Source organism: Lissotriton vulgaris, chromosome 3_1, assembly GCF_964263255.1.
Source record: "Lissotriton vulgaris chromosome 3_1, aLisVul1.2, whole genome shotgun sequence".
In the NCBI taxonomy this organism is placed as follows: Eukaryota; Metazoa; Chordata; class Amphibia; order Caudata; family Salamandridae; genus Lissotriton; species Lissotriton vulgaris.
This window is the reverse complement of record NC_141689.1, coordinates 1311453068-1311481036: the sequence shown is the minus strand read 5'-3', so window position 1 is coordinate 1311481036 and position 27969 is coordinate 1311453068. Positions and strand designations below refer to the sequence as shown.

Genomic DNA, 27969 nt, shown 5'->3' with positions numbered 1-27969 from the left:
AGCAACAAGGTGTCCCTGCCCTTAAAGGTGGTAGGAGACAAAGGGTCTGAATTAGGGTTAGGTAGACCGAGTACTCCACCATACATGTGGCAAAGTACTCTGTCTACCAAACTAACAGTCCGCCCAACCTACTGAGAGCTGGTGGACTATTATGTTTCCGACTGTGGCGCCCTACACCGAGGGCCTGACAGAGTGGTGGCGCTCGGTCTAGGACCGGGTGGATCAGACGATTCGCTTTATTTAAAGTGGCCTGTGCGATGTACGATTTTTTTCCTGTTTGGGATGCGAACAGAAAAAACTGAAAAATAACTCCAAAGCCCTATGAGGAAACTTCAAGCATGTCAAGGTCATTCATTTTTCTAGAAAACTAGAAGGTTGGTGACAACTCATCTAAGACATGGTGGCCATTCACCAAACTTTCAGTGCCTTCAGAGAACGGGGATTCCTTTGAAGAACAAAGATATTCACAGGGCTAGCAGAGATCTCTCAATATCGTGAGCAGTAGTCCAGCTGGAAGGCAGAGGCAATACCTCTGCCACCATGACAGATGGGGGGGTGGGGGAGGGGCTGACTGCCAAATTATATATCAGGCCCTAAGTTTTATTGACTCATTTTGCTGACGAAAAAACAATTCATGCAAATTAAATCACTGAAAATAATGCACTGAGAGCCTCTATCTCACACAGCTATCCTCACAAAGTAATATTAAAACCAACTGCAAGAAACCAACCAAAGGTTCTGAAACGCTAAACTAAAATGCGCCCTTTTATTAAAAGGTATGCTCCACTGCTTGGATGGAAGATACTCTTAATGTCAAGATGAAGTGAACTCAATGGTTTGAAAAAGCAATTACAGTATTTGGCTTTCTAATGTGCAACGCTTCTGCAATATCAGGGAGACGAACAAAGGCATGCTGCCAAGAACTTTGAAGAAACCAATCCATCAGGGAGTCTACTCTCGATAAGGCCACATGACATGCGGGAGCATCACTTTCTGCAGAACATGAGCTGACTGATTAAGGCACATGTTTGATTTTAATTATCTATCTATCTATCTATCTATCTATCTATCTATCTATCTATCTATCTATCTATCTATCTATCTATCTATCTATCTTTCTTCCTTTCTTTTCAATCCCACTGCACTAGTCTAGTGCCAGAGTGTCTAAAGGAAGTCATTATCGCGACTAGGCATCGCAGCATGTCAAAGAGTACAATGCCTGAACGCAGACCCATCGCCAAAGACCAAAGCTCGACTTTGTTGTAATTCACACCACGACATGCACAAGAGCCACGTAACCAGCTCCGCTTTGAGAAGTGGCAAGTAAATACCAGATCATGCATGTCAGGTGGCAGAGGGGTATAATGACATAAGGGTTTCTACAAAATACACTACTTCCCATTTGTCCCAAATAGAACGACAAGCGGCATGCACTGCAAAGCTTAACTTGTAAGGAATGACAAGCCCACCTCCTCCTTAATAAGGGAACAAATATTTATTTTTAAAAATGACGAATGGTTCAGGAATAAGAATTCATAGTCTTTTACATTTAATCCTGACTTCTTGATATGTTTTATAAACCTGATATTAAGAAACAAGTCTGTTTTTCCAGATAAGTTTTCACCCACGGACTTGCCAAAAACTCGGCCCATACCTTCTTCTCAGTGAGGCTCAGCGGGTCCTCTTCCTCCCTGACATCTTCCTTTAGTCCTTTCATTGTAGTCGTCACTTCCGCCTGCAAGGCCGAGGCCTCCGTTAGAGCGCTGGAGCTGGCCATGTGTCCTACGGGTTCTCTCTCTTCTTTCCCGTGCAGAGAAGAACTGAAATCCGGCAAGAGACACACAGATTATTGACACTTTAAAGTCAATCTTATTGACTTTATCAGCAAACTAGCGATTGGCAGTATGAATGATCAAATACTGTATGCAGATACCAATGAGCAGCGATTCAGCAGTACATGTAGGAGTGCGATTAGAACAGGCTTAGCCAGTGAGTAGCTTGTGACCTACTGGCAGCTCTCCAGCTACCTGGAAGTAGCTCCTCAGTGTGCAGCCAGGCCTATTAAGTTAGATGCTTGTGCTTCATTAATATATATATGTATACAAAAATTGAAAAGTGTGTATACAAGACGAAAGTGTGTGTGTTTTGAGAACTCACAATCGTATGTTTGGAGAAAAATGGTTACATTTCCACAATATATTTAAAGCTGATAATTGAGTGATAAATTGATTGGCACTGGAGAGGCGTATTACGTGGAGAAGTGTGGCTCACTGGTTAGAAGCGGCAGACCCTGAAGCAGAGGTTGGCCCGGGACCAGGGTTCAATTCCTGACGCGGCAGGGTCTTGGGTCAATGTCCGCAGACTCGATAATTCTCGCCTAGGTGCCTACGCTAACCATGGGTCCCACTCTGCAACTCTGGGCAATAGCTTGCTTAATCTCCACAACAGACCTATCAGCGCCGGGGATGCCTGGCTTCACCTTGGCCACCTGATGTGGCGACCCCTCAAATTACTGGCAATTTGTCTATTGAGCTTGAGCCCCCCAAGTCGCTCTGATCTTAACATGCCTCCTCTGCCCTCCGGAGGCAGGTCTTCTCAGAGCTTCGGATGTGACAGACCTCAACCAACAGTGATAGCCTCATGGAATGTTGTGGGGCTGGCAAGTAAGCTGGGTAGCCCAGACTGGGCAAATTTCATTGATGGCTATGCAGTCATCTGTCTGCAAGAGACCTGGCTGACAGACCTGGACTTTATGGATGGATACACTACATACTTCACACTAGCCATTGCAGGCTCAATGGGCCGGGCTAAGGAGTGCTTGTTACTTTTATTTCCTTCAGCTTCCCTGCCCAGGTATTGTGGTCGCTCTGTGACTCTGTGTACTATCAGATGATTTTGCACCAGTGTCAATCAACTTGCCTGTTGTTGGTTAATCTGTATAACAATGTGTTTGACACCTCTTGTATCGATTTTGTAGGCTCACTGTCAGAGGATAACAAAAAATGTATGAGCAACATTGCCCATTTTAGAAGCTTTATGAGAGTCCTGCCATGGAGAATTCAGACCGTTCTATTAAAGACCTAGCTGGATCGACTTTAGGTTCCCTGTGCATTCTTAGTCATCAGTGTTATCCCTGGCTGCCCGAGGTAGAACTGAGTGAGGCTTTTCTGGCAATAGCCAGCTGCCTGGCCGGGCACGTTCCAGGCTCAGATCAATCAATCAGACATTTGTAGAACGCACTACTCACCCGTAAGGGTCTGAAAGGCGCTGGGGTGAGGGGTGCTGCTACTCCTCGAACAGCCAGGTCTTGAGCAGCCTCCTGAAGGTTAGATGGTCCTGGGTCCGCCGCAAGTGGATGGGGAGAGTGTTCCAGGTCACGGCTGCGAGGTGGCTGAACGAGCTACCGCCGGTGGACGCTCTTCAGATGCGGGGGACGGTGGCGAGGGCGGCGGAGCGGAGCTGGCGGTTCGGGGTGTAAAAAGTGGGTCGTCTGTTGAGAAATTCTCCGGATATGTGGAGTGCCTTGTGTGCGTGGGTGAGGAGTTTGAAGGTGATCCTCTTGTTGACGGGGAGCCAGTACAGGTCTATCAGGTGGGGTGTGACGTGGCTGTGGCGAGGGATGTCGAGGATCAGGCATGCAGAGGCGTTCTGTATATGTTGTAGTCGTTTCAGGAGTTTGGCCAAGGCTCCTGCGTAGTGGGCATTTCCGTAGTCCAGTCTGCTGCTGAAAAGGGCCTAGGTGACTGTTCTTCTTGTTTTGGTGGGGATCCATTTGTAGATCTTGCGGAGCATGCGTAGGGTGTTGAAGCAAGAGGATGATACAGCGTTGACTTGCTTGGTCATGGAGAGTGTTGAGTTGAGGATGAACCCCAGGTTGCGTGTGGTCGGTAGGTGTAGGTGCTGTTCCCAGTGTGATCAGCCAACAGCAGCCGTCCCAGGCTGAATGGATGGGGCTGAGGATGAGGACCTCCAATTTGTCCGAGTTCAGTTTCAGTCGGCTGTTCTTCATCCACTCGGCGATGGCCTTCATTCCTTTGTGGGGGTTGGTTTTGGCGGTGAGGGGGTCCTTGGTGAGTGAGATGATTAGCTGGGTGTTGGCAGCGTTGGAGATGATGCTGAGGTCGTACAATGGGGCTATGTGGGCGAGTGGTGCCATGTAGACGTTGAACAGATGGGAAACCTTCAGAAATGTTTAAAGCTAACACTCCATTATCGGCCCCCCTCTTGTTCAATGTCCTCAATGTAGCCTTAGTGACATATTTTGATTAGCTCAACCGCCTAAATTATGGGACGAATTTTGCTTTACCGTCTCTAGACATGGGCTAACAAATTAAATGTGCTTTCAGAGGTCCAATCTGGCTTTTGTCCGGGTTTATGCACTGTGGAGAAGTACCTCAGTTTATGTCTGTTTATAAGTAAATTCACTGTGGCTAGGAAGGGCAAGCTGTATCTGGCCTTTATGGACTTGAGCACTGCCCTTGACTTTGTTAACAGGTCCAAGCTATGGAGCATACTGACTGATATGGGGGTCGACCAGTACATTGTCAATTTCCTTAGAGAGCTTCATAATGAGGTCGCCGCCAGTGTGAGATATGGCCCAGGGGGGAGAGACAACTTCAGCCTTTAACCTGGCGAGATGCGTACGTCAGGGCTTTGCTTTGTCCCCATTCTTATTCTAACTGTATATTAATGGCCTGGAGGAGAATCTGCTTGATCTCAGGGCTGACTGCCCCCGCATAGGTGACCACAGTGTTTCCATGTTAATCTATGCCGGTGACACTGTCCTAATGGCCAAGACAGCAATCGGCTTACAATGCTTGCTTGACCGCTTTTGCCAGTTCATGTCTAGCTTAGAGTTAAGGGTCGATCAGGCGAACACACATATTATGATCTATGGTGCAAAGAAAATGGACAGCACTGCCTTTCCAGTTAACAGCTCTAGGGTTAACACTGTGCCTTCGTTTTCGTACTTGCGTATCCCCTTTGAAACTCACCTAGCATGGGGTCCCCTAAAGACTAGTAGAGCCTCGGTTTTTCCAAAGCTGTTGAGGCTCTTCTCAACTTTAACCACAGATTGGGCTACAAGCCAGTCAAGGAACTTGTGACTATCTACAAAGCTAAATGCTGTGCTGTTGCCTCCTGTAGGGCTGGGTTGTGGGATATTAATGATCAACGGAGTCTGAAAGTAATTAAGAATGGTTTTATAAAAAAGTTACTATCTGTCCCCAGAAGTACCAGCTCCTTTATATGCCAATGTGAGGTCGGGATTGGGCACATAAATGATTTCATAATGCTGCAACCACTCGTCCTAGGGCTTAGAATCTGATCATAGACCTAGCGTCTTTCAAAAGGGCCGTGCTCGCTGACTCTCTTAAACTTGATCGAGGCCTGATAATTCCCAGGATAATGTATATTTGCAATACCTGCCTATGTCTGGGACGCAAAGACCTGTTTACTTCCCCCAGTAGTACAGCAGTTGCCTCCCTCACTTCCCTAAAGCACACATTTTTGGCCAGCTGAAATAATGAGAGATTTCGGAGAATGGTTGATATGCCCACAGTTGAAGCATATATGCAGATCTGTACAAATACAGGCACTGAACCCTACCTAACGTGTGTGTGTAATCAGCACCCTAGATTCTTGTTGGTTAGACTCAGATTGTGCACGGTGCACTTTTTGGCTGCTTTTCCTCATCAGGGCTCTTATTTCCAAGGCCATCCTGCCTGTCCATGTGAAGATCACTCAGCACAAAGCATGATCTTCTTTCTGTTTTTCTGTAAATTTTACAAATCCCTGAGGATGCACTATCTGTTATTTTTTTAAGGAAACGAAAATTCAATATTGCAAAGCAGCTTTTAATTATTTGCAGACCCTTTCTTCCATGAAAATCTATTTTTTAACTGACACTTTCATTCAACGTGCTACTATAAAGCAGAGGGCGATGCTGATTACTTAAAAATGGATGTTCTCTTTATCTATTTGTATGGGTCTCTCACTTTTTATGATTATTTGTAATCAATGGTTGTTTTGTACTGCCTTTTAATTGAAATTCGCTTGTTGTGCCATCCTATTGCGGTTTGCTTTTAAGGTTTATGGTTTTATTGCTTTTATACTTTTATGGTCAAGCTAGACCGAATAAAGTTGTTCTGACTGACTGACAACGGAAGGGAACTGACTTAGTCGTGCTTTACAGTTTTGCAAAGCAGTCTTTTCAAAATCACATTTAACAGTGGGCATCTCATTTCTGTCGTCTTTGCTTGAAATTCTCTGCTCTTCACTTATTGTTCTGTAAGTTTTCTGTGGGGGGGGGGGGAGAAAAATTATAACTCGCCTGTAAAGTTTTGATCATGGAAGATGTGAAAAAGCATAATATACATTGAAACTCTCAACTCGCTAAATGAAAGATGACCTGCAGAGAAGAATATTGAGAGTGCTTCCCAAAGAAGGTTTGCCAGACAGCTGCTTAATATAGAATGGTATGCAAACTAATTCTGTGCTATACTATTTTTTTCAGTAAAACTGGCTGTGAAAACTTGGTGCCCATTTCAATGGTAAATGTGAGGTCAGTGGAAGACAATGCACTACACACAATGCTTTAGTTACAATAAAAATATCACCCCTCCTCTTGTCCATTTAAGGTAGGTGGGTCACGAATATTTGTCATTTTAAAAAGTGGGTCGTGGTTATAAGAGGTTTGGGAACCAGTGTGGTTATCGAATGGGCACGCGCTACTCAATTTGGCTCTATTACTGTATTTTTAAGTGCTGGCTCTCATGCTACTAGATTAGGCTTCGTTCGTGATGAGGGACTCAGGCCCTAGTGAAGTTTATTTCTGTTGGTAAAATGTAAGGAGCCTGGAGGAGACCCACAGAAGAGGACTAATCATGAGTAGGAAGGGGACAGAGCTCCATATGTAAGAGACTGAAAGAAATGCCCAGTACAGCAGAAGGGTAGTATCTGATACTCCTGAACAAGGTTGAGCTATGGAGAGCTGGTGGCTCACCATATGGAAGATGAAACCATGCCAAGTCCATAGTGGAGTGAAGCACAACATTTGACCTGCTACTACTCTGTTACAGGAACTTTTCTCTCCCAAGAGCTGTTAAAAGCCCTTCCTCATATCAGGCAAAATATGATTTGTTTAGATGAAACGTACAAAAATCAATGGGGGAAGGGATCACTTGTCCTGAGTAACCAGGGTTTTAGTTTTCTTATTCGGTTTTGGTTCCGAGTAAAAAACCCTCATTCACGTACCAAGGCTCAATAGGCGGTATATCTTGGTTCTCCGCCTTGTTGTTGTTAGCAACGTGACAGCATCATCATCGGGTTTAATTGTATGCTTCCTCCACCAGGAGGTAAACCACTGGTTAGTACAGTAGTGAATCAGTTATCAAAAGGGTGTAAGATTAAAAAGGCTTCTTAACCATTTCGGTAAGTTGGCTTTCTTCAGGATCTAGTGTCTCTATTTGAAGAATAGAGAGAAAAATAAAAAGTGTATTGACCTTGAGTGTCAGGTCTGATTCATAGAATAATTATTCTAGAAATGAGAAAGGCCTTTAAGTACCTGTAGAAATAGAGAGAAAACAGACAATACAAACACATATTGGTTGCGTTAGTACGCAATCAGTGGGATGCGGGTGTGCTAAAATACACGGAATAAGAGACATAAAAAAGGAAAATCTTTTGTACAAGGCAAAACATCTCTCATTCCATTTGTGGCAAAACTCACTCTCATTTATAAGTCAAGTGATGTCATCTTTTTACGAAAAGCAACGGGATGCGTTAAGGCTGTATCTAGTTAAGCCCCTGGTCAGTAATGCTAATGTTCCCAGATTTACGAGTAGGATGCTCGTGGCAGTGTATGCAGTGTAGCGGTGAAAAGACAGCGTGTCTTTGTTCGCGTGTAACAGTGCCTTAACTGCGTATGCCAAAATGAGCAAAATGTCACCCATGGTGCAAGCGGTATGCTTTTGATCTCGTAAGAGCCCGCTAGTCAAACAAGTGTGCGCCTCATCAACAGATCATAAACACACGGCATTGGTAATATTAATGCGCAGTGAAGATAAAAATAGTGATCCACTGTTTGTTTGCCCCGTGTAAGCGGCTTTAAATGTGTTAGAGAGCTTGATACGTATGGCTTCTAAAGTTTACCAGACTCGGTGTACGTTTATGCCGTTTAAATAAATGCACGTTTGCGAAATGTGCACTAGTTTCCAGAAAACACCCATTCAGTATGCACGTTCCTTCATACCTTTCAGGAGAACAGTTATCGCCTCTTCGGGCGTGCTGAGGGAGGACCTGCTGTCAAAAGGGAGACATATGTACAAGTCTTATTGCACACAGTTCCCTAGTAATACGTTACGTTTTTTCGGTGGGTGGAAGACGTTCGTCTTGGCATTCATGCTGCCTCCTTCGCAGATGCTTGTGCTGTCTCTGCCTCTCAGACCCCGGAAATAGTGGTTGCTATGTTTCCTGTCTTAAAAAAGTCAATGTATGCTAGAGACAGATCAGACTCAGAGGAAATTCACTGTTTTTTTTAAAAACGAACTTAGACGCTGATGTTGTATTGGGGTTAAGGATAATTTCCAGCAGTGGCTAATATGTTTCTTGTCTTAAAAAAGGGGTCAATTGTTGTTAGACACAGAGGACAGACTCAGTTGAAATTTCACTATTTTGCTAAAACACGATATTAGAGGCTGATATGAAAATGGAGTTAAGGATAATTTCAAACTGAATTATCTGATCTTCAATTCCTTTTTGCTGTAGGCAGTTGAACTCAATAATTGGGGTTAGGTGACAACCCACAGGAATTGGGATATGTCTAAGGACGTTCATTATTCAGAATTAATACTCATGATGGGTATACTGGTACCTCTGTCTTGTGTACCGAATTGGCGGTTGAAAAAAGCCCTTATTTATGCATTTAGGGGTGATTTGGGATTCTAAAAGTGTCACATTTTTTTGGATGTCATGCTGTCTAGTTACTCAGGCTAAGCCACGGAATATTGTCATTTAGCCCAGTTATATCTGTTTTTAGGCGATGGACCCATCTTTGTTTCTTTTCAAAAAGGATTCTTTCAGCATTGTGATTCTTGGTTTCTAGGATCACCCATTTCAGATCTTTGACTGTGTGTTTCTTCTCAATGAAATGGTTACTCATTTTGGTTGTATTGCGTTGGCAAGTAACATTTCTTCGGTGTTCTACAATTCTTTGTTTTGCCTTCTGGTAGGTCATCCCGATGTAGCGCAAATGGCAGGAGCAGGTAATCATGTAGATTACATGTGTAGTGTTACAGTTTGTATGGCTCCTAATCGTCCATTTGAGGTCAGGAAGTAGCTGAGGTTGTTTGGTTGCTGTTGTCAGGTCGCATACGGAACATGCGCCGCACGGGTAGTGTCCCATCACTGGTGGAATGTTCCATAACTGATTGCGTACTAATGCAACCAATATATGTTTGTATTGTCTGTTTTCTCTCTATTTCTACAGGTACTTAAAGGCCTTTCTCATTTCTAGAATAATTATTCTATGAATCAGACCGGACACTCAAGGTCAATACACTTTTTCTTTTTCTCTCTATTCTTCAAATAGAGACACTAGGTCCAGAAGAAAGCCAACTTGACCCTATGGACATAACTCAGTGCGGAAGCCCCATAACTCAGCTTCCTACGCACACCATTTCTTTTAACTAGGCTTTCATCTCCAAACACTGATTAAACGTATCGAAATGGTTAAGAAGCCTTTTTAATCTCACACCCTTTTGATAACTGATTCACTACTGTACTAACCAGTGGTTTACATCCTGGTGGAGGAAGCATACAATTAAACCCGATGATGATGCTGTCACGTTGCTAACAACAACAAGGCGGAGAACCAAGATATACCGCCTATCGAGCCTTGGTACGTGAATGAGGGTTTTTTACTCGGAACCGAAACCGAGTAAGAGAACCAAAACCCTGGATACTCAGGACAAGTGATCCCTTCCCCTATTGATTTTGGTACATTACAACCAAGGAAGCTGAGAGGATCACGTACACTTGCTCCCCCCCCCCCCACCTCCTGATAAGTAACTTGTTTAGATGAAAGCCAGTAATAGGTGAATTTCAGAGCTTTGAATGAGCTTGGAAGGAAGTAGTGATCAACCATCAAGTGAGCGGCAGTCACCTACATCCACAGTCACTGCAGTATCTTTTTCTACAAAATTGAAATACTGCCAAAACTCAACACACCTGAAATTAAGACTTTAAGATGTGTGAATTAAACTTGCGATGAAAGGAACGAGGTGTGCAGCTCTATTCTTGGGGCAATAAACGGAAATAGATGATTTCAAGAGCTCCTGCTTCAGACGCCATTAGGATTTCCAGGCAGGTGAAAAGTAGTTAGAAGTAGTAAAGAGTTTCCTTCACTAGAATGTCTGTTTAATCAAAGAAAGATCTCTGTGACAAAATCTCAACATGGTCTTATCCATGTTTCCACCTCAAGGCTAATTGAACTTCCTCCTTTCAGGGCTGAGGACTTCTGATTTGGATTTAACACATTTGATTTCTGTTTTACACAACACTGAACAACATTTTTAACAGTTGGATTGTCTGAAAGGTTCTCGAGTGTTGCAACCTTTAGCTATTTGGTGTTATGAATAGTCGTCATTTGGAAACAAGACTTCATTCAGGAAGTTGGTAAAAAATAAAATTCAAATGCAACCTGCCAGATTTTGCAGCGATCTTAATGTACCTGAATAGCCACCTGATGAAACTGATGGTGGCTGCTGATGGAAGACCCCAGAAGCAAACCTTGCCATGTCTGAGGCGGCAAGCTTTGGCACAGATCTTGTGTGTCCCGATATCATATTTTTGGGTCTCACCTACTTCACTATTGTCAGACACATTGTGGACTTACCAAGGACATACAGGGGCTTGGAGCAATCCACTGCATATCATTGGTTGGCTTTCCTGTCATAATCATTTGCCTGCTTCTTAATGTGTCCCAGATCGCCAATCTTGTGTTTGTCCCTCCCATGGAGCATTGTTCTTTACTTTGGCGGGCTTCTATGCTTCCACTGCTTTCTACTCAAGAACTGCTTTTTAAATTTGGGTTAATCACTTACGTCCCCCTGCACCCTGTATTGCTCTCTGTCACTCATGTAATTGCCTCTGTCCCCCTAAATGTTGCACTTGCACTTGTGCGCTTCCTCCGTTGCTTTCTCGCCCATGAGCTTCTCCCCTGCACACTCCACGTGGCTATCTTTTACCTGTTTCCTCCCACAGCACTCCATTTGTTGTCTAATTCTCCTCACACTTGTCTTTGTGTGTAGCTTCCGCTCACCAACCACACTTGTGTGGCTTCCAACCCTAATATGTGCCTTACTGTGATGTTTCTGCTCCCATGTAGCTTCCTACACCCCGCCCAGTGTTGATTCTGACCCCGTGTGGCTTATCTTTACCTAATTAAAAAAAAGCACACCTTCCGGAATCTTTTTGCCGTTGTAATTACTGATCTAACTTGGATCGGTAACTAAAAAAAAAAGCAGTTGCGTAATTTTGTAAGTGCCTGCATGTGTAGTGTGCACACCAACAAAATAACATGTCTAGCTGGTCCAAAAAGGCTTCTATTGTATTCTTTAGCCATCCTGCACAGCACTGGGGAATGTTCTATTTGTATTGGTGTTCAATACCAGCGGATTCCAATTCCACCCTGGAGAAGAGAAGCGGTCTGATCTGCAAGGGCCGAGGCCGTCCTTAGAAAGTTTGAAGGGAGAGAGTGAGATGGCAAGATGGAGGCACACTAGTCCAGAAACCCAGGTGAACATCAGAGGAGCTGGTGGACAGGAAATCATTGATATAACTATCAATGACATTGCTGCATAGATGAGACTACACTGGACAAACCTCTGAATGTGGCACGTTCGAGGGTTATAACAACACTGGCCACATCACATCGAAACCAAAGTTCATACAGTAAAACACATTTCCTAACATGAAAGTACGAAGCCTCATCCTGAGGAATCTGGAGTATTTAAGAGGCGACAAGCAACTGGTGAGATCAGGTTTCCCTTCACGGGAGGTTCCTCCTTGTGGCTGACTAACACATCACAACAAAAATGACCCCTTCTGGAAAACACAACACATGAACACAGATGTTCTGCTAGTAATAATTTGACTTCAGTCTGAATTTGTGAGGGTACTGGACATTAACCATGTGGTTTTAGCTTTTGTTTTGATCTGTCACAAGAAGTGCTAAGTTCTCTATACGAATGTCAGCAATGTATCCCCTTGGTCTGTATATCACTATATCTGTTTCATTCGTCTCCCAGTTACAACAAACAGTGAAAGTCACCCATGGGCGCCCGTTTTAATCAATCAAATGCATTCTACTTATTAAATTCTCCCTTTAATTTTCCAGCTCCAAATACATGTCGCACATTGTTCTTTAACTAATCAACTAACAAAATGTTTTGGTCTAGTCATGTTTTGCTTTATGAACTCTTAAATTGTGCACCTTCGCTGTGTTTGAAGGCCTGCTGACGTAAGATCAGCCATACATGCACTTACAATGATGCAATCCTGAAAGCAACCAATGCCATGTGGGGAGGAGTACAGAGGTAAATACATAAGGTAAGGGCCAGAGGACAGCTCACTTACTTGTCTTCTTCAGAGGCTGCAGAGCTCCCTGCTGCCTGCGTCTTCTTCCTCTTCTCGTTCTTTTCTTTCAGCACGCTGCTGCCCTTTGGGAACAGGCCCTCCATCAGATCCATGGTGGTCTTCATCCTGGAGTCAGGATCTAAGACGTCTGCCAGAGACCTATCCCTGCTGATTATCTCCTTTGCCAGCTTCACTGAGTCGATTTCCTCCTGGGTCATTGGCTTCGCCTTACCCTGCATGGTCTTGAAGCTTTCCAAGGAGAGCTGACCACTTTCCGAAAGCTGAGTGAGGGCTGTTTCTCCTGAAGTGCTGTTTTGATGTGCCAGGGGAGGTCGCTCAGTGTCCTGGTGTTCTGCCACGATGGCCAATAAGTGCTGTGGTACATCTACGTCCAATGGAAAACTGGTTTGCATCGACGCAGCGCTGGGAAGTGGCGTTTCGGAGTTCATGGAACCGGTCCGCTTGGCCTCTCCACTGAGCCTGGACACCAGTGGCCTTTCCTGTGCAGTAGTGGTTTCAGTACAGTTGCTGTGGAAATAAAGTTTAAGAATAGTCAATTTAAATGTTACCCTAGTAAAGTGCAACCATCACTCGAGCTAAAACACAGACAGTGAAGAATCATTGCAATGGTTTACATTTTTTTTTCTGTCAAAACAAAGTGTAGTGTTCATGAGTAAAGTTTGACAACCTTTTTAAAAAAAAGTTACACAGACACTTATATATAAGAATCCCATTTGTAAGAACTGCGTTAGTGGGTCATTAGGTGCAAAATACATGTGTTTGTTAAAGTTTGCCCAGAACTGAAATGCATAGTTTGAATCTACAAAATCAAAGCTTTTAATTCTAACGCGAGATAGAATTGGAGATTTTAAAGTGCTGCAGGAGTAACTGTCTGATAGACAACTCTTCACTATGGCCCTGGGTACAAATGGACCACTAAATTCCGACCCATGCGTATACTCCTGTTTATGCATAGGTCAAACCTGCAGAAAAGTAACAGGGGAAAACATACAGTATTTACCGTAACATACGTGTTTTGGTGGGATAAACACCAAAATCTGCATGTTATTCTCCATGAACTTGTAATAAGTGTTGTTTATCGCACCCGATAAATATCGTACCATGTGGTAACGTTATTCATCAGGGACAATAATATCACCTTTACTCGTAATCAAGTCCTATGTCTTTGTGATTCTGAACCGCCCAACGCTCCAATGGAGGCACCTCCCTCTTGAATTGGGCTCCAGATTTCAGATCAACTCTACCACTTACCGGTTCGGGTAGTCCACAGCCTGGGAGCCCTATTTGATTGGGATCTATTTGTGCACCTAAAGTCCACGTAGTGGCTACATCAGCTAAATGCCACCTTTCTGCAGCGTTAGAAATTAGCTCTTTACTGTGCTGCTTGCTGTAAATCGCTATTACACTCTTTCATACTTTTCTGACCGCAGTACTGCGGGACGATAAACTTAGGACTGTATAAAAAGGAGACCTTCAATGTATAGAGTCCACAACAGAGCAGTGCGCGTCATGCGCCAGCGTGAGGAGTATGTGTACCACAGCCCGTGCATCTCAAAGAAGACCTGATCTCGGCTGGCTCAGCATAGGTGCCTCACTGTGCTCTGGAAAGCAATCCATGATAAAACTCAGAGGCAGGGCTGGCTGTAGAGCTGGTGGCACCCGATGCGAAAATTGCCCCTTATCTCTCCATAGCCCCGCTCTCACATACATTTAATTCATTTTAAAGCACTGGTAAAGGCAGGTGTTACTAATAAGAATGTATATCTACCCAAACAAACCCTTTTTAGCAACATTGGGGAACAGATAACGAAAGACTTGGGGGGAAAAACATTACATCCTAACTATTTTATGCAGTTTGCATGCAGCTCTTCGATGACAGTTCTGATTAGCAACTGTTTTATATTTGTGATGAATCTTATGTACTGCGGTAACAAAAGGATCTCTGTGACAAAAGCAGTAATCCACTCAGCTATCCATACAAAATACAGATTTGTGATCTGCAGTAGGTGTTCTTTGCAGCAGGCATATTAACTCTGTGCTACTTTATGCCACTAGACAAAACTCTGATTTCTCGCTCTCTAACAGGAACATTAATCACAAGAGTTATCTTGACATTTTTATTGCTGCCTGAAAGCTGGATGCATAAGGAATTCTGCAGAAGATGTAATTAAATTGTACGTTTTTGCTAAGCATAAGGTACCCTCCCCAGGTCAGCGCACCAGTCGCACCCCCCGAAAGCCAGTCCTGCTCCGAGGTATCTCATTGACCCACTTACTCGATGAAGTCACACAAGAAAGGGTAATCTCCTAATCCTCAAATGGCAAACTGCACGTGTGGAGGGAAAATTCGGAAGGTGGCATACTGTGCAGTGGCGGCTGGTCCATTGGGGCGCCGGGGTAGCGCCCCGCAAAATAAACTGCTCACTGCAGTTCCGGCAACAGGAATGTAAGCAGATGAATTGAAAGCTTTCACAATTCGTCTGTTTACATTTCCGGGTCGGCCTGTGCTTCACTGGTGAAACTGCGCATGTCAGTGCACAGCACACGCAGGCAAGCCGCTAGAGCAGGACTCCAGAAGATGGTCCGTCTGACTGCGCATGTGAGTGAGGAGCGTTGCCCCTCACTCACATTCACAAACCATTAGGTATTCTGCGCATGCCTAGTTTAGTGCAGGCGTCTAAAGATAGGCTCCTGTTCGGGTAGTGACGTGTTTTTCGTAAAGTCGCCCCATGCCCTATCAAATGCCAGCCGCCCGGACCCCCATCACATCCAATCTCCTGATTTGTCACTGCAGTTAGTTTACTGTTGAGCGGCAAAAGAAAAGAGCTGGGAGAAGTTAGTTTCAGTCCACCATGTTGCAGAGGAGACGTGATGCGCGAAGGACCGGAGGAGATGCCTGGTAAGTTTAATTCATTAAATTAACCCCCCCCCCCTCCATTCCTGCCGGCCGCGACGGGTCAGGGGGTCATTTGCACATGCTTAGGGTGCGAAACACGTGTGGGTGCACACAAGGTACGATATGTGGCGAGTCAACATACAGTAATACTCTAAGATTAAACGTAAGTGCTGCCGCCACCTTTTCTCGACTGCTGTGAGTTAATAAACGCTGCATCCTAGACGCCACATTTTCACTGTAACAGTGATGAGGTTTTATGGCTGACCAGAGAGGTTTCAGAGGATCGGTTTCACATTGGTTTCCAGGTTATTTAACACCGTTAAAATATATTGTAATGTCAAAAGTCGGCGCAGCGGCACCCATTCACTTTGTTTACTTACTGACGATAACCTTCACAGCAAAAACGGTTTATGAACTACGCTGGGGCTCTGCAAAAATCCGGTGACCTTACATTTTAAGAGCTTGTCTGTTTTTTATGTGTGTACCAGAGTGGCTCGATAAAATATGAAATATAATCTTCAGCTTGTATTATTAATATGCTATTTTAGGGGTAAAAAAGAACGAGGTTGGGAGGCCCACTGAGTTATCACCAACATAGAGAGAGAGACAGACTGGGCACCAGACAGATACTCAGAAAGACAGTGAAATCGACAGAATGACAGAAAGTGACAGAGTAAGACATAAACAGTCTTACAGTGAAAGACTCAGAGACAGAGATACAAAAGCAGGCACACGTAGAGTAAAATACAAGCAATCAATAAGACACAGGCAGGCATACGGAGCGGCATGGAAAAAGACAAACCAAGACAGAAACGTAACATCTGCAGAATGACTATTAGAGAACAAAAAATGGGAACAGTGACAGGTATGATAGTCAGTACAAATAGAACAGTTAAGCAGAACTACAGAAATGAAGCACAATAGAGAGAGAGACGGGCTGACAGAGACACACATAGAGTAACAAACAGATAAATAGAACCTTAGATATAATATTATGAGAACTGCCTAGAAATAAATAACAGAACGACCAAATGAGTGTTAGACACAGGGAGTCACAGAAAATGAATGACAGAGAGACTGTAAGACAAGTTGACAAACATAGACATAGAAACTAACAGACATATCAACAGAGAAATAGTCCGGGAGACTGTGTGACAAACCGACTGACAGGGAAAACAGAGTCAAGTGGAATGAGCCAGGCAGGCAGAGGGACGCATTACACAACGTGTTCGAAAAGAGCCCTGTTCCTCAGCACAGCCTGTCACTCCCTTCGAACTGCTGCGGCTGAACTATTGACAGGTATTACCACCAGTCTGGCGTGTTTGTGACTGGCAAATGCCTCGCCCTGTATGTAAATTGAACAATCCCTGAGGTTGACATTAAACATACCTGGCATGCCAAGGCCCCTAGGTAAATCTGATGAAAGGTTTCAATCAGATACCGAACTGAATTCACAGCATCGGTTTTGCCAAAATTCACATCTCATGGTGGGCAGGCGGAGTGAAGTACGGTAGCTAGGGGTGAGCAAGCAGAACATCTACTCCCTTAGCCTCATAGATGCTGCAGATATTCTTCTCCTGTGCTGGGCCATAATAGAACTGGGTGTGGTTATGACAAGCTTAGCTCGTCATGAGCACACGAACACAGTGCCTCATCGAAGGGGCTACTTGTGTTGATCAGTCGTCTTAAATTGTCCCATGTCAGTCATGAGATTTTCAGTCTGTTTCCTTCAGCTCACTTCACTCTGCCTCCTAATTCTGCATTTATTTGAAATGAAAAAAGACAAATTCAAATACTAGATTAGATTGCAGGGTGATTCGAGCTTAAAAAAAACACAACAGCGTTAAAGGATCTTCTGTTACGTGACATGAGCGCTACATGACATGAGCGCTCAGTGTGCAAGATTTGTCAACGCATATGAGCCTGCCTGGTTCATTCCGCTTGACTGTTTCCGCTGTTAGTTGGTCTGTCAACACAGTGGAACTCTCAACTTTGAATGCGCAACCATGTTCCATTTTCCTTGCATTTTGAAAGGATCAGGAAAGATAACTTCTCGCACAGCTGGAAGCCACCTCTCACCTTGCAGAACATTCAAATGCGGGAAAAAATACACAAGTTTCATATCAATGCCACACTTAAGGTGAGGTGAAAAAGATTTAGAACTTGTGTGGTATTGCTGTGGGTGTCTTTATCTGGTAGAGTACTGGCATTTAAAACACCATTATGTACTGCCATAAAACGCCAGGCCCTCCCTCTCCGTAACCAGGAAAAGGGTGGGCATAAATACTTGTCTTTTTGTAGGACGGGATGTTAAACTATAGGTTGTAGTGTTCAGAGAGCTTTTGCCGCCACTGAATTCAGTGAGATAGGAACCTAGCGTGCTAAAGACTCGGTTGCAAGTCTGGTGGCGAAGCACTAGCCCCATCAGGGTACTGCCTCAAACAAATTCTAAGGACCCATTTATTCTGCTTCAATTTACCAACTGCTTGCAGCCAGTGGTAAATTGCAAAGAAAAAGTCCCCAACATCAGGGATAACCAGTCCTTAATTTGAGCTGGTGGTTGTGAGTGTTTGTGTGTGTGAGGTTGTGTTGGACAGGCCACGTGAAGGGCTTGCTCCCTCCCCGCACGACCGGGCCCGAGCCCGGCTCTTCAGGTGTGACACGCAACAACCACCCGTTTCCCGTCTCATATGGGACCCCTGCCCCTGGACATCTCCACATCATGGACCCGAATCCCTACCGGCCCCCTCGCCCGGCTTGGGCGCCATCTTGGACACAGCACCACGAGGCCGCGTGGCCTCCGATCGACCCTAACCCTGGGCCTGGCCCCGACATCCCGGCACCACCATCCACCCAGGAGGTGAGCGGACTACTTGGCAGGTCAATGGAAGAAACAGGTGTCGATGGCTCTCCCCCGCCAGGTGCCGATCACCCCCGGCTCCCCCGGGCCCTGGCTCCACCCCCCTGCTGGGTGTCTGGACTCCCTCATCCCGGACCTCCCGACCTCCAAGTGCGAGGGTCCGGACATCAAAGGGGGCCAGACCTATAACTGGGGCAGCTCGAGAGCAGGAAGGCAGTTGTATCCTGGAGTCGAGAGACGCAGTGAAGAACTCATCCTTGACGGACTACCGGCGCTGCCGTAGTCCTGCCTTGCGAACTATTGTCCTGCCTGCTGGCGCTGCCGCAACCTTTCTGAAACCTTCATCGTCGTCGGGACCTGCTGGCGTGGCCGCGGACCGTTTGTAACCACCATCTTCATCGGGACCTGCTGGCTCCGCCGCGGACCGTCGCTACCTTCTACCATCCCGGGACCTGCTGGCTCCGCCGCGGCCTGATCATCTAGAACGCCGAGCTCGAGGATTGTGAGCTATTTCATCTATCAGATTGGTAACAAGACTGTCCCGCTACCCTTTTCCCAATCAAGAGACTAGAACCGAGGGGACCCCTGAGTCCAGACCTCCTTGTACCATTTCACCGTACTTAAAGAATTGCTTATAAAGAACGTTAAAACTTGTCTTGGTGTGGCGTACATCTGTGGGGGGGAAGTTATTTGTCTGTACGATCGCTGGGGGACGGCTCTCCCCGGAGACCTCTCCCCTTATCCTCAGCCGACCCTCCGAGTCCGTCTAACATTGGTGGCAGCGGTGGGATCCGAATCAACGCGTAATCGTACAGACAGTAGCTCACCCCACGACGAAACCACAATGACAACCAAAGAGAGCGGATCCACCGAGAAATTCCAGATGGAGAAATTGGAGGAGTACAGCCATCGTGAGTTGAAACAATTCTGCATTGAACTAGGTATCGCTACCACCGGTCTGAGTACTAAGGACGATTTCAAGCACGCCATCGAGTCATGGGCAGAAACCGGGGCCGTCAGACCCCCGGACCAAAATGTCGCATCAGCAGAAAAAAACACCACGGCTCCCGAGGAGCGAAGAAAGGGTCTTTCGCAAAACGAAATCCAAGAACGAGAGAAAAGCAGACTACATGAACTAGAAATGGCCCGGCTCAGAATGGATGGCGAACTCAAATTAGCCGAACAAAAACTGAACCTGGAACATCTACGGCTCCGAGAAGAAAGGGAAGAAAAACAGAGACAAAGAGAGCTCGAAGAGAAGAGACTGGCGTATGAACATGAGCGCCAACTAGCAGAGATAGAATTACGTAAGCAGAACAAAGAGTTAGGGGTGCCCGAGCAACCGCGCACCCCGGGAGCAACAGAAAAGAAAGTACACATCCCCAAGGATGTCGTTCGAGAATATTTCCGAGATGACGACATACAGCAGTGGTTCAAGGCCTACGAAATCGCTATGACCTCCCACCGGATCGATCGAAGCGACTGGGGAGCCGGTCTATGGGGGAGGTTCGTCAATGAGGGCCGCGATGCCCTGTTACAGCTCCCAGACCATCTGATGACCTCCTATGACCACATGAAAGCTACCCTCCTCACCCGCTATGGGCTCACACCCGAAATGTACCGCCAGAGGTTCCGAGACTGCACCCGGATCCCGGGTACAACGTGGGTGGAGTACGTGAACTATTTCAGCCGAGCCTTCGAGGGTTGGATCAAGGGGAGCAATGTAACGACCTACGAGCAACTCTTCAATCTCATGGTATGGGAGCATCTATCTAACAACTGCTTCGTCGAGCTCAGGCAGCACCTCCTTGACAGTAAATTGACTGATCCACGACAGCTCGCCGCCGAGGCTGACCGGTGGGAAATCACCCGAGTGGTCCGAAATGGGTCACATGAACAGAACCGGAACCACCCAGGTCAGCACCGTCCCCGAGGAGGAGGAGGGGGCCAGGGACGAGGAAGAGACAACGCCCCGGCCGCTCCCGCTGCCAACACACCACCCCCGGTCAACCGGGCCAACACCCCGGCGCGCCCGGGGTACAGAGCCAATGTCACGTGTCACCGATGCCAGCGAGTCGGCCACTACGCAAATGACCCGAATTGCCCACAGAGCCAGACCCTGAGACCCCGCCAGATGGCTGCCGCCGCCCTGGGGGAAGAACAAATCTCCGAAGAACACGAGGAACGTGAGCAAGAACACCAAGAATGGGAACCAGCCACCATGGTTCTAGCGTGCCTAGGGGGAAAAGACATGGTCCCGCGGGCCCCCCTACCCGCCAACACCCGGAAGTACAGTCAGTGGGTGAACATTAATGGACACAGGGCCGAAGCCCTACGTGACACCGGGGCCAGTGTGACAGCCGTCCGCTGTCACCTGGTGACCCCGGAACAGATCCTGCCGAACGTTCTCTGCCCTGTCCGTTCAGCCGACAATTCGGAGAGTCTATGTCGGATGGCCTGCGTCCCCTTCGAGTGGGGAGGAGTCTCCGGCATGTTGAAGGTGACGGTCCGAGATGATGCCCCCGTAGACTGCCTCCTGGGAAATGATCTGGAGAGTTCCCCGTGGGCCGCAGTAGAGAGAAGAGAGCACCTGGGGATGTTGGGCCTCCCGGACTGGGCGTGCGTAACCACCCGGTCCATGGCCGCCCGTGCCATTCCCCGACCCGAAGAACCTGAATGGCCGGCACCTCCTCCCCCGGTCGCTCCAGTAGAAGACACCGACCGTGCCGACCCCCCAGAGCAAACCCCCGAAGGGCTCGCCCAGCTCCAGGACCTTCCCGACCTGGCTCAGTGGCGTCAGGAAGGGGGGCCCACCCAAGAACAGTTTCGTCAAGAGCAGAAGACCTGTCCCTCCCTCGAGGGACTCCGCCAACAAGCACTCGCCCAGAGCGCAGGGGATACCTCCGGAACCCATTCGGTCTATTGGGACAATGACCTGTTGTACAGCGAACAGAGAATCGCGGAGTTAGGGGCCAGTCGAGTGCTAGTGGTGCCCCTCCGCTTTAGAGACTTTTTGCTAAACCTGGCCCACGATGTCCCCCTGGCGGGTCACCTGGGTCAGGACAAAACCTACAGTCGCCTGGTGACCCACTTTTTCTGGCCCAAGATGAGGAACGACGTACTCCAGCACTGCCGGTCTTGCCCCACGTGCCAGGCCAGCGGGAAGAGCGGCCGCAAGCTTAAAGCACCTCTGCAACCTTTCCCAGTGGTCACCACCCCGTTCGAGAGGGTGGGAATAGACATTGTGGGGCCCCTGGACCCCCGTACAGCACAAGGACATCGGTTCATCCTGGTACTGGTGGACCACGCCACCCGCTACCCCGAGGCAGTTCCCCTGCGAACTGTGACAGCCCCGGTGGTTGGCCGGGCCTTGATGGGGATCTTCTCCCGGGTGGGCTTCCCCCGAGAAGTCGTCAGCGACAGAGGCACAAACTTTATTTCAAAATACATGAAATCCCTCTGGCAACAGTGTGGGGTCACCTACCGATTCACGACTCCCTATCACCCTCAAGGAAACGGACTAGTTGAGCGGTTCAACCGCACGCTCAAAGGGATGATTGGGGGGTTGGAAGAGCCCCTCCGTCGCCAGTGGGATGTGCTACTGCCGTGCCTCCTCTTTGCCTATCGAGAAGTCCCCCAGAAGTCCCTCGGCTTCAGCCCGTTCGAACTCTTATATGGACACCCGGTGCGAGGGCCGCTCAGCCTAGTCAAAGAAGGTTGGGAACTGCCCCCTCTGAAGAACCCTCCAGATGTTTTCAAGTACCTCCTAACCCTACGCAATCAGACCAGACGGTTCAGAGAGATGGCTAAAGCCAACTTGGAGGCCAGTCAGGAAGACATGAAAAGGTGGTACGATCAAAATGCCTCCTCCATCGAATTTGAACCCGGCCAACAGGTATGGGTGATGTCTCCCACCGAACCATGCGCCCTGCAAGACAAATGGACAGGGCCCTTCAAAGTGGTCGAGCGCAAGAGCCCTGTCACCTATCTCATCGATATGGACTCTTCACGGAACCCCCTCCGGGTCCTCCACACCAATAGACTAAAGCCCCACTTTGTGCGCTCGGAGCTCAGCCTCCTGATGGCAACAGACAGCGGAGCCGAAGAGGATTCCGAGCCACTCCCTGATCTCCTACGGGCTCGAGAGAAGGAAGGCTCCATGGACGGGGTCCGACTCTCGGAGGCCCTCACCCTGGAACAGCGTCAAGGCTGCCGAGACCTCCTACTGCAGTTCGCCGCTCTGTTCTCCCTCACCCCAGGGGTCACCCCCTGGTGCTCTCATGATGTAGACACGGGAGACAGTCCCCCTATCCGACATCGGGCCTACCGCGTACCAGATCGGGTACGGGCCTGCATCCAAGAGGAGGTGTCCAAGATGCTCACGCTCGGGGTCATCGAGCCCTCAGACAGCCCCTGGGCCAGCCCAGTGGTACTGGTCCCCAAAGCGGCCGCCCCCGGCACCACTCCTGAGCTCCGGTTCTGCGTCGACTACCGGGGCCTGAATGCGGTCACCAGAACCGACGCACATCCCATTCCCCGAGCAGATGAACTAATCGACCGCATGGGAGCTGCCCGCTACCTCAGCATCTTCGACCTGACAGCGGGCTACTGGCAGATCGGTCTCACACCCCGGGCCCAAGAACGATCTGCCTTCTCCACCCCTGATGGCCACTACCACTTCAAGGTCATGCCATTTGGCATGAAGAATGCTCCAGCAACATTCCAGCGGCTAGTAAATCAGGTCCTGGCGGGACTCGAAGAATTCAGCGCCGCCTATCTGGACGATATCGCTGTGTACAGCCGCCACTGGTCCGACCACCTCAACCACCTCCGAGAGGTTCTGCAGGCCCTCCAACGAGCGGGCCTCACGATCAAGGCCAGCAAATGTCAAATTGGCCAGGGGTCCGTGACCTACCTCGGGCATCAAGTGGGAAGCGGTCTGGTGGCCCCGCTGCAACTCAAAATCGCTGCCATCCAGTCGTGGCAGCCCCCCATCACCCAGACCGAGGTCCGCGCCTTCTTGGGACTCACAGGCTACTACCGGCGGTTCGTGAGAGACTATGGCAGCATTGTGGGGCCCCTCACGGAACTCACATCCAAAAACCAACCAAAGAAGGTCAACTGGACCCCAGACTGTCAAGCGGCCTTCGGGAAGCTGAAGGCCGCCATGTGCTCCGCCCCTGTGCTCCAGGCCCCCGACTACAGTCGGGAATTTATCGTCCAAACGGACGCCTCCGACCATGGCATTGGGGCAGTCCTGTCCCAGCTGAACCCCGAAGGACTTGACCAACCAGTGGCCTTCATCAGCAGACGTCTCCTGGCCCGAGAGCAACGCTGGAGCACCATCGAGAGGGAGGCCTTCGCAGTGGTGTGGGCCCTCAAAAAGCTCCGGCCTTATCTCTTCGGTACCCCCTTCCGGGTACAGACCGATCATCGGCCCCTGCAATGGCTAATGCAGATGCAGGGGGAAAACCCAAAACTATTGCGTTGGTCCATCTCCCTGCAGGGGATGGACTTCACCGTGGAACATCGGCCCGGACAGGATCACGCCAACGCAGATGGCCTGTCCCGCTTTTTCCGCCTCGACGAGGAGAGTCCCCAAGAGGATGGGTGACTCTCCCCGCCTTCAGCTGGGGGGGACGCATGTTGGACAGGCCACGTGAAGGGCTTGCTCCCTCCCCGCACGACCGGGCCCGAGCCCGGCTCTTCAGGTGTGACACGCAAAAACCACCCGTTTCCCGTCTCATATGGGACCCCTGCCCCTGGACATCTCCACATCATGGACCCGAATCCCTACCGGCCCCCTCGCCCGGCTTGGGCGCCATCTTGGACACAGCACCACGAGGCCGCGTGGCCTCCGATCGACCCTAACCCTGGGCCTGGCCAGGCCCCGACATCCCGGCACCACCATCCACCCAGGAGGTGAGCGGACTACTTGGCAGGTCAATGGGAGAAAGAGGTGTCGATGGCTCTCCCCCGCCAGGTGCCGATCACCCCCGGCTCCCCCGGGCCCTGGCTCCACCCCCATTGCTGGGTGTCTGGACTCCCTCATCCCGGACCTCCCGACCGCCAAGTGCGAGGGTCCGGACATCAAAGGGGGCCAGACCTATAACTGGGGCAGCTCGAGAGCAGGAAGGCAGTTGTATCCTGGAGTCGAGAGACGCAGTGAAGAACTCATCCTTGACGGACTACCGGCGCTGCCGTAGTCCTGCCTTGCGAACTATTGTCCTGCCTGCTGGCGCTGCCGCAACCTTTCTGAAACCTTCATCGTCGTCGGGACCTGCTGGCGTGGCCGCGGACCGTTTGTAACGACCATCTTCATCGGGACCTGCTGGCTCCGCCGCGGACCGTCGCTACCTTCTACCATCCCGGGACCTGCTGGCTCCGCCGCGGCCCGATCATCTAGAACGCCGAGCTCGAGGATTGTGAGCTATTTCATCTATCAGATTGGTAACAAGACTGTCCCGCTACCCTTTTCCCAATCAAGAGACTAGAACCGAGGGGACCCCTGAGTCCAGACCTCCTTGTACCATTTCACCGTACTTAAAGAATTGCTTATAAAGAACGTTAAACCTTGTCTTGGTGTGGCGTACATCTGTGGGGGGGAAGTTATTTGTCTGTACGATCGCTGGGGGACGGCTCTCCCCGGAGACCTCTCCCCTTATCCTCGGCCGACCCTCCCGGTCCGTCTAACAGGTTGTTTGCCATTTCTCAGTGGGAAAGAGTAGCGGACAGTGGAGGTGGGTGATCGACGGGGAACAGGGAGGGCCATTACTGGCCTTTATAGTGTTTGGCATTTAGTGGAATAATGATGATGAAGTCTGAGGAATGGGGCACTTGCCGGCGGCTGGTGTCAGGAGTTGTGATTGGCCCTCCCTGCACATTGCTAGCTCCTTTAGAAGTGGAGCTGCGGCATATGCTCCCTTGTGAAATGGATCCAAATATCCGAGTCAGGCCCAAAGCGAGATATAGGTGCTTACTGTGTAACATGTGCTTACAGTGGCCAGTCCTCTGATGTATGGCATTAAAACTGGCCTTGTGTACATGCCCCTAAGTTAACACTGATGCCAAAAACATGGATTGACTTGCAAACAATGAATGTTAAAAACGTCAAGGGAGTGCATTTCAGCGATGTATTCCTCTCTTATTTTACATTTTGCATTCCCCACGAGTTAGCTATTTTATAATGTTGTTGTTTATCTGTATTTTTGTGTGTGCATACTTTGAGGCTTGTGCTATGCCAGATGTTTGAGGGGCTTTGATTGAGCATGCAGGCATGAAGGCTAAAGCCAAAGAAGATGCCCGTCAGTGGGTTGGCCTCTCTGCAGATCACACAGAACAATATTTGTGTATTCCATTTGCAACTGAAATTCTGTGGAAATGTGTGTGAAGGGGGGTACACTGATATAATATTTGCAAGGCAAAAGTAAGAGAAATTAAAGGACTGCAGTGCATGTTGGAGATGGTGAAGTGACAGATGTGGGGAAGGGCATTCAGGGAAGAGTGTGTAAATAGCTTTTATTTTTGGTACCACAGCAAATTCGAAAATACTGGTTTGTATTAGCTAAAATGACCTCACAATTGGTCAAAGTGGAACATATACCAGACCATAGGATCACACTGGTCTTTTAATACTGGACTACTGCCAAGGTCAGAGGGTCACAACCCCTAGGCGATTAGTTCCCCGCTACAGTGGTTGCAGCAATATAAGGTGATGTTTTCATATCTGGTGTAAGGGTGGAAACAGTCGATATTCTTTTTGGCGGGAAAGCAGGGCGACGGCAAAGATTACGAAAATGATAGCGCCGTTGATTCTTCTGGACAAATAACTGGATGCAATATTCTGAGCATCTTTTCAGCCATCTTCTCTCCTAGAGAACTGCAAAATTCTGTTGCACGAGGGGGAACTTTTGCAGTGCTGGAGTCGATGCTTCCAAGTAGGTGAGAGTTCACTGCTTTAGCCAGATTATGATTTGCAGATGCTAAATCAGCAGTACTGGAAGGGTGAGTGTGAGGATGGTAGGTTTGTTCCCTGCCCCACTGGAGCGAAAGTATCAGCTGTTCCAACAGTTTGTGTGTTTCAGTCATCTCATTCCTAAAATGTTCACGTTTACTCAACAGATCTTGAATTTCCCCCTGCGCGTCTCTTGTCTGGCACTGTAGAATTGTTCTGGCATTGGTCAGCTCGTCAGCTATTACTCTGCTGGCCAGAAACTTGCTGCGCCATACGTCACACTGTATGGACATTCGCTCCAGTTGTTCCAAGAGCTGTGACATATTCCTCCCGAGGGCCTCGTTCTCTAGAATCATCTGATTTCTTTCTCGAGCCATGCGCTCAAAATGATACTGCAGATCATCACCCACAGATGGAACAAGTAGCTTTTTCAACTCACGATTCACCTCTGTTTGTATACGAAGTTGGTTGCAAAGACCTTCTTTATCTTGTAATAATCGCTTTTCCGAATATTTGAGTTTTTCCAGCGTGATTTTCAGATCCTCCAATTCTTTCTTTGGATCAGTTACGCCATCTGCCTGGACAAAGGTTCCCGTTTTATGATGCTTGGCATATTCCACTGAAGATGTGCTTTTCCCAGGAACAGTATGGATAATAGAAGCTTTGGGAACTAAGATCCTTACAGCTTCAATCTCAAAGGACTTGTCACTTTGGATTTTCCCAAACTGGAGCACCCCGGGACTGGGGGAAGGTGAAGGTGGTGGTGGTGCAGCTTTCCTTTGAGGACTGTGGTGAGTGTGAACTGGAGAACTTCCTCTACAGCTTTAGAAGAGTTCTCTGTTTCCATTCCATCTCCAGGGCCACGGATTGGAGCAGAGGTTCGCATTTTTGAGGTTTCTTGAACAGCGGTCATGTTAATGCCTAACTTAACTCTTCCCTTGAGTGGAAGACGCCAACAACTGCTCACTGGTCCGTTATACTGCGCGGCGTGACCACAGAGCTACGGTTCCTTCAGCGCCACTCCGGAGTTCTCATTACTTCCCCTTCCAGCCCCACTGCCAGCTGTTCTGCCCGAACCCATTCACAGGAAAGAGTGAAAAAAGGATGCTGAAGAGGAAAGAGAGGGGGTTTAAGATGTGCAGATGGACAAGATATGCAGAGAAAAAGGATACATATCTAACATAAAGCACACATAATTGAAGGCCAAAACTCCTTCCACATACCTCAATGCTATTTAATTCACAGACTCACTATTTCAGAATTTAAACAATTTCAATGTTAATTATTTATAAGAAATCATTGCTGTTACTCATTTATCTTAAACAGCTAACACCCAGTGACAAAGTCAATCATACTGACAGGCTTTAGGGGTATGTCAGTTGCTGTGCCATTTATCTGGATAAAATTACATCTCAACGAGAAACCAAAATACCGGTCTGATGGCACACTATGGGAATCACAGAAATGTATTTGGCATGTTTCTTTATAGGGAGCACCCACATTTTTCATCTCACTTAAAGTCTTGTCTGCACATATTTCTATATGATTGTTTACAGCCAGCAGCTGTGGATGCCTCCTGAAGTCTGGTTAGAGCATGCTGCGA

At 48.0% G+C, this 27969-nt stretch overlaps 1 protein-coding gene and 1 pseudogene across 2 annotated transcripts in view; both read right to left on the bottom strand.

The window, feature by feature from the left end:
* SHROOM3 (shroom family member 3) overlaps nucleotides 1–27969 on the bottom strand; it is a 433148-nt gene that overhangs the window by 47950 nt on the left and 357229 nt on the right. For both annotated transcript variants that reach the window (XM_086961784.1, XM_086961785.1), the window contains exons 7-8: nucleotides 12637–13164; nucleotides 1655–1820 (exon numbers count right to left, since the gene is read on the bottom strand). In XM_086961784.1, the coding sequence (XP_086817910.1) occupies nucleotides 1655–1820; nucleotides 12637–13164 (694 nt within the window). The remainder of the gene's footprint in view (nucleotides 1–1654; nucleotides 1821–12636; nucleotides 13165–27969) is intronic.
* On the bottom strand, nucleotides 26081–27416 carry LOC147727812 (golgin-45 pseudogene; annotated as a pseudogene).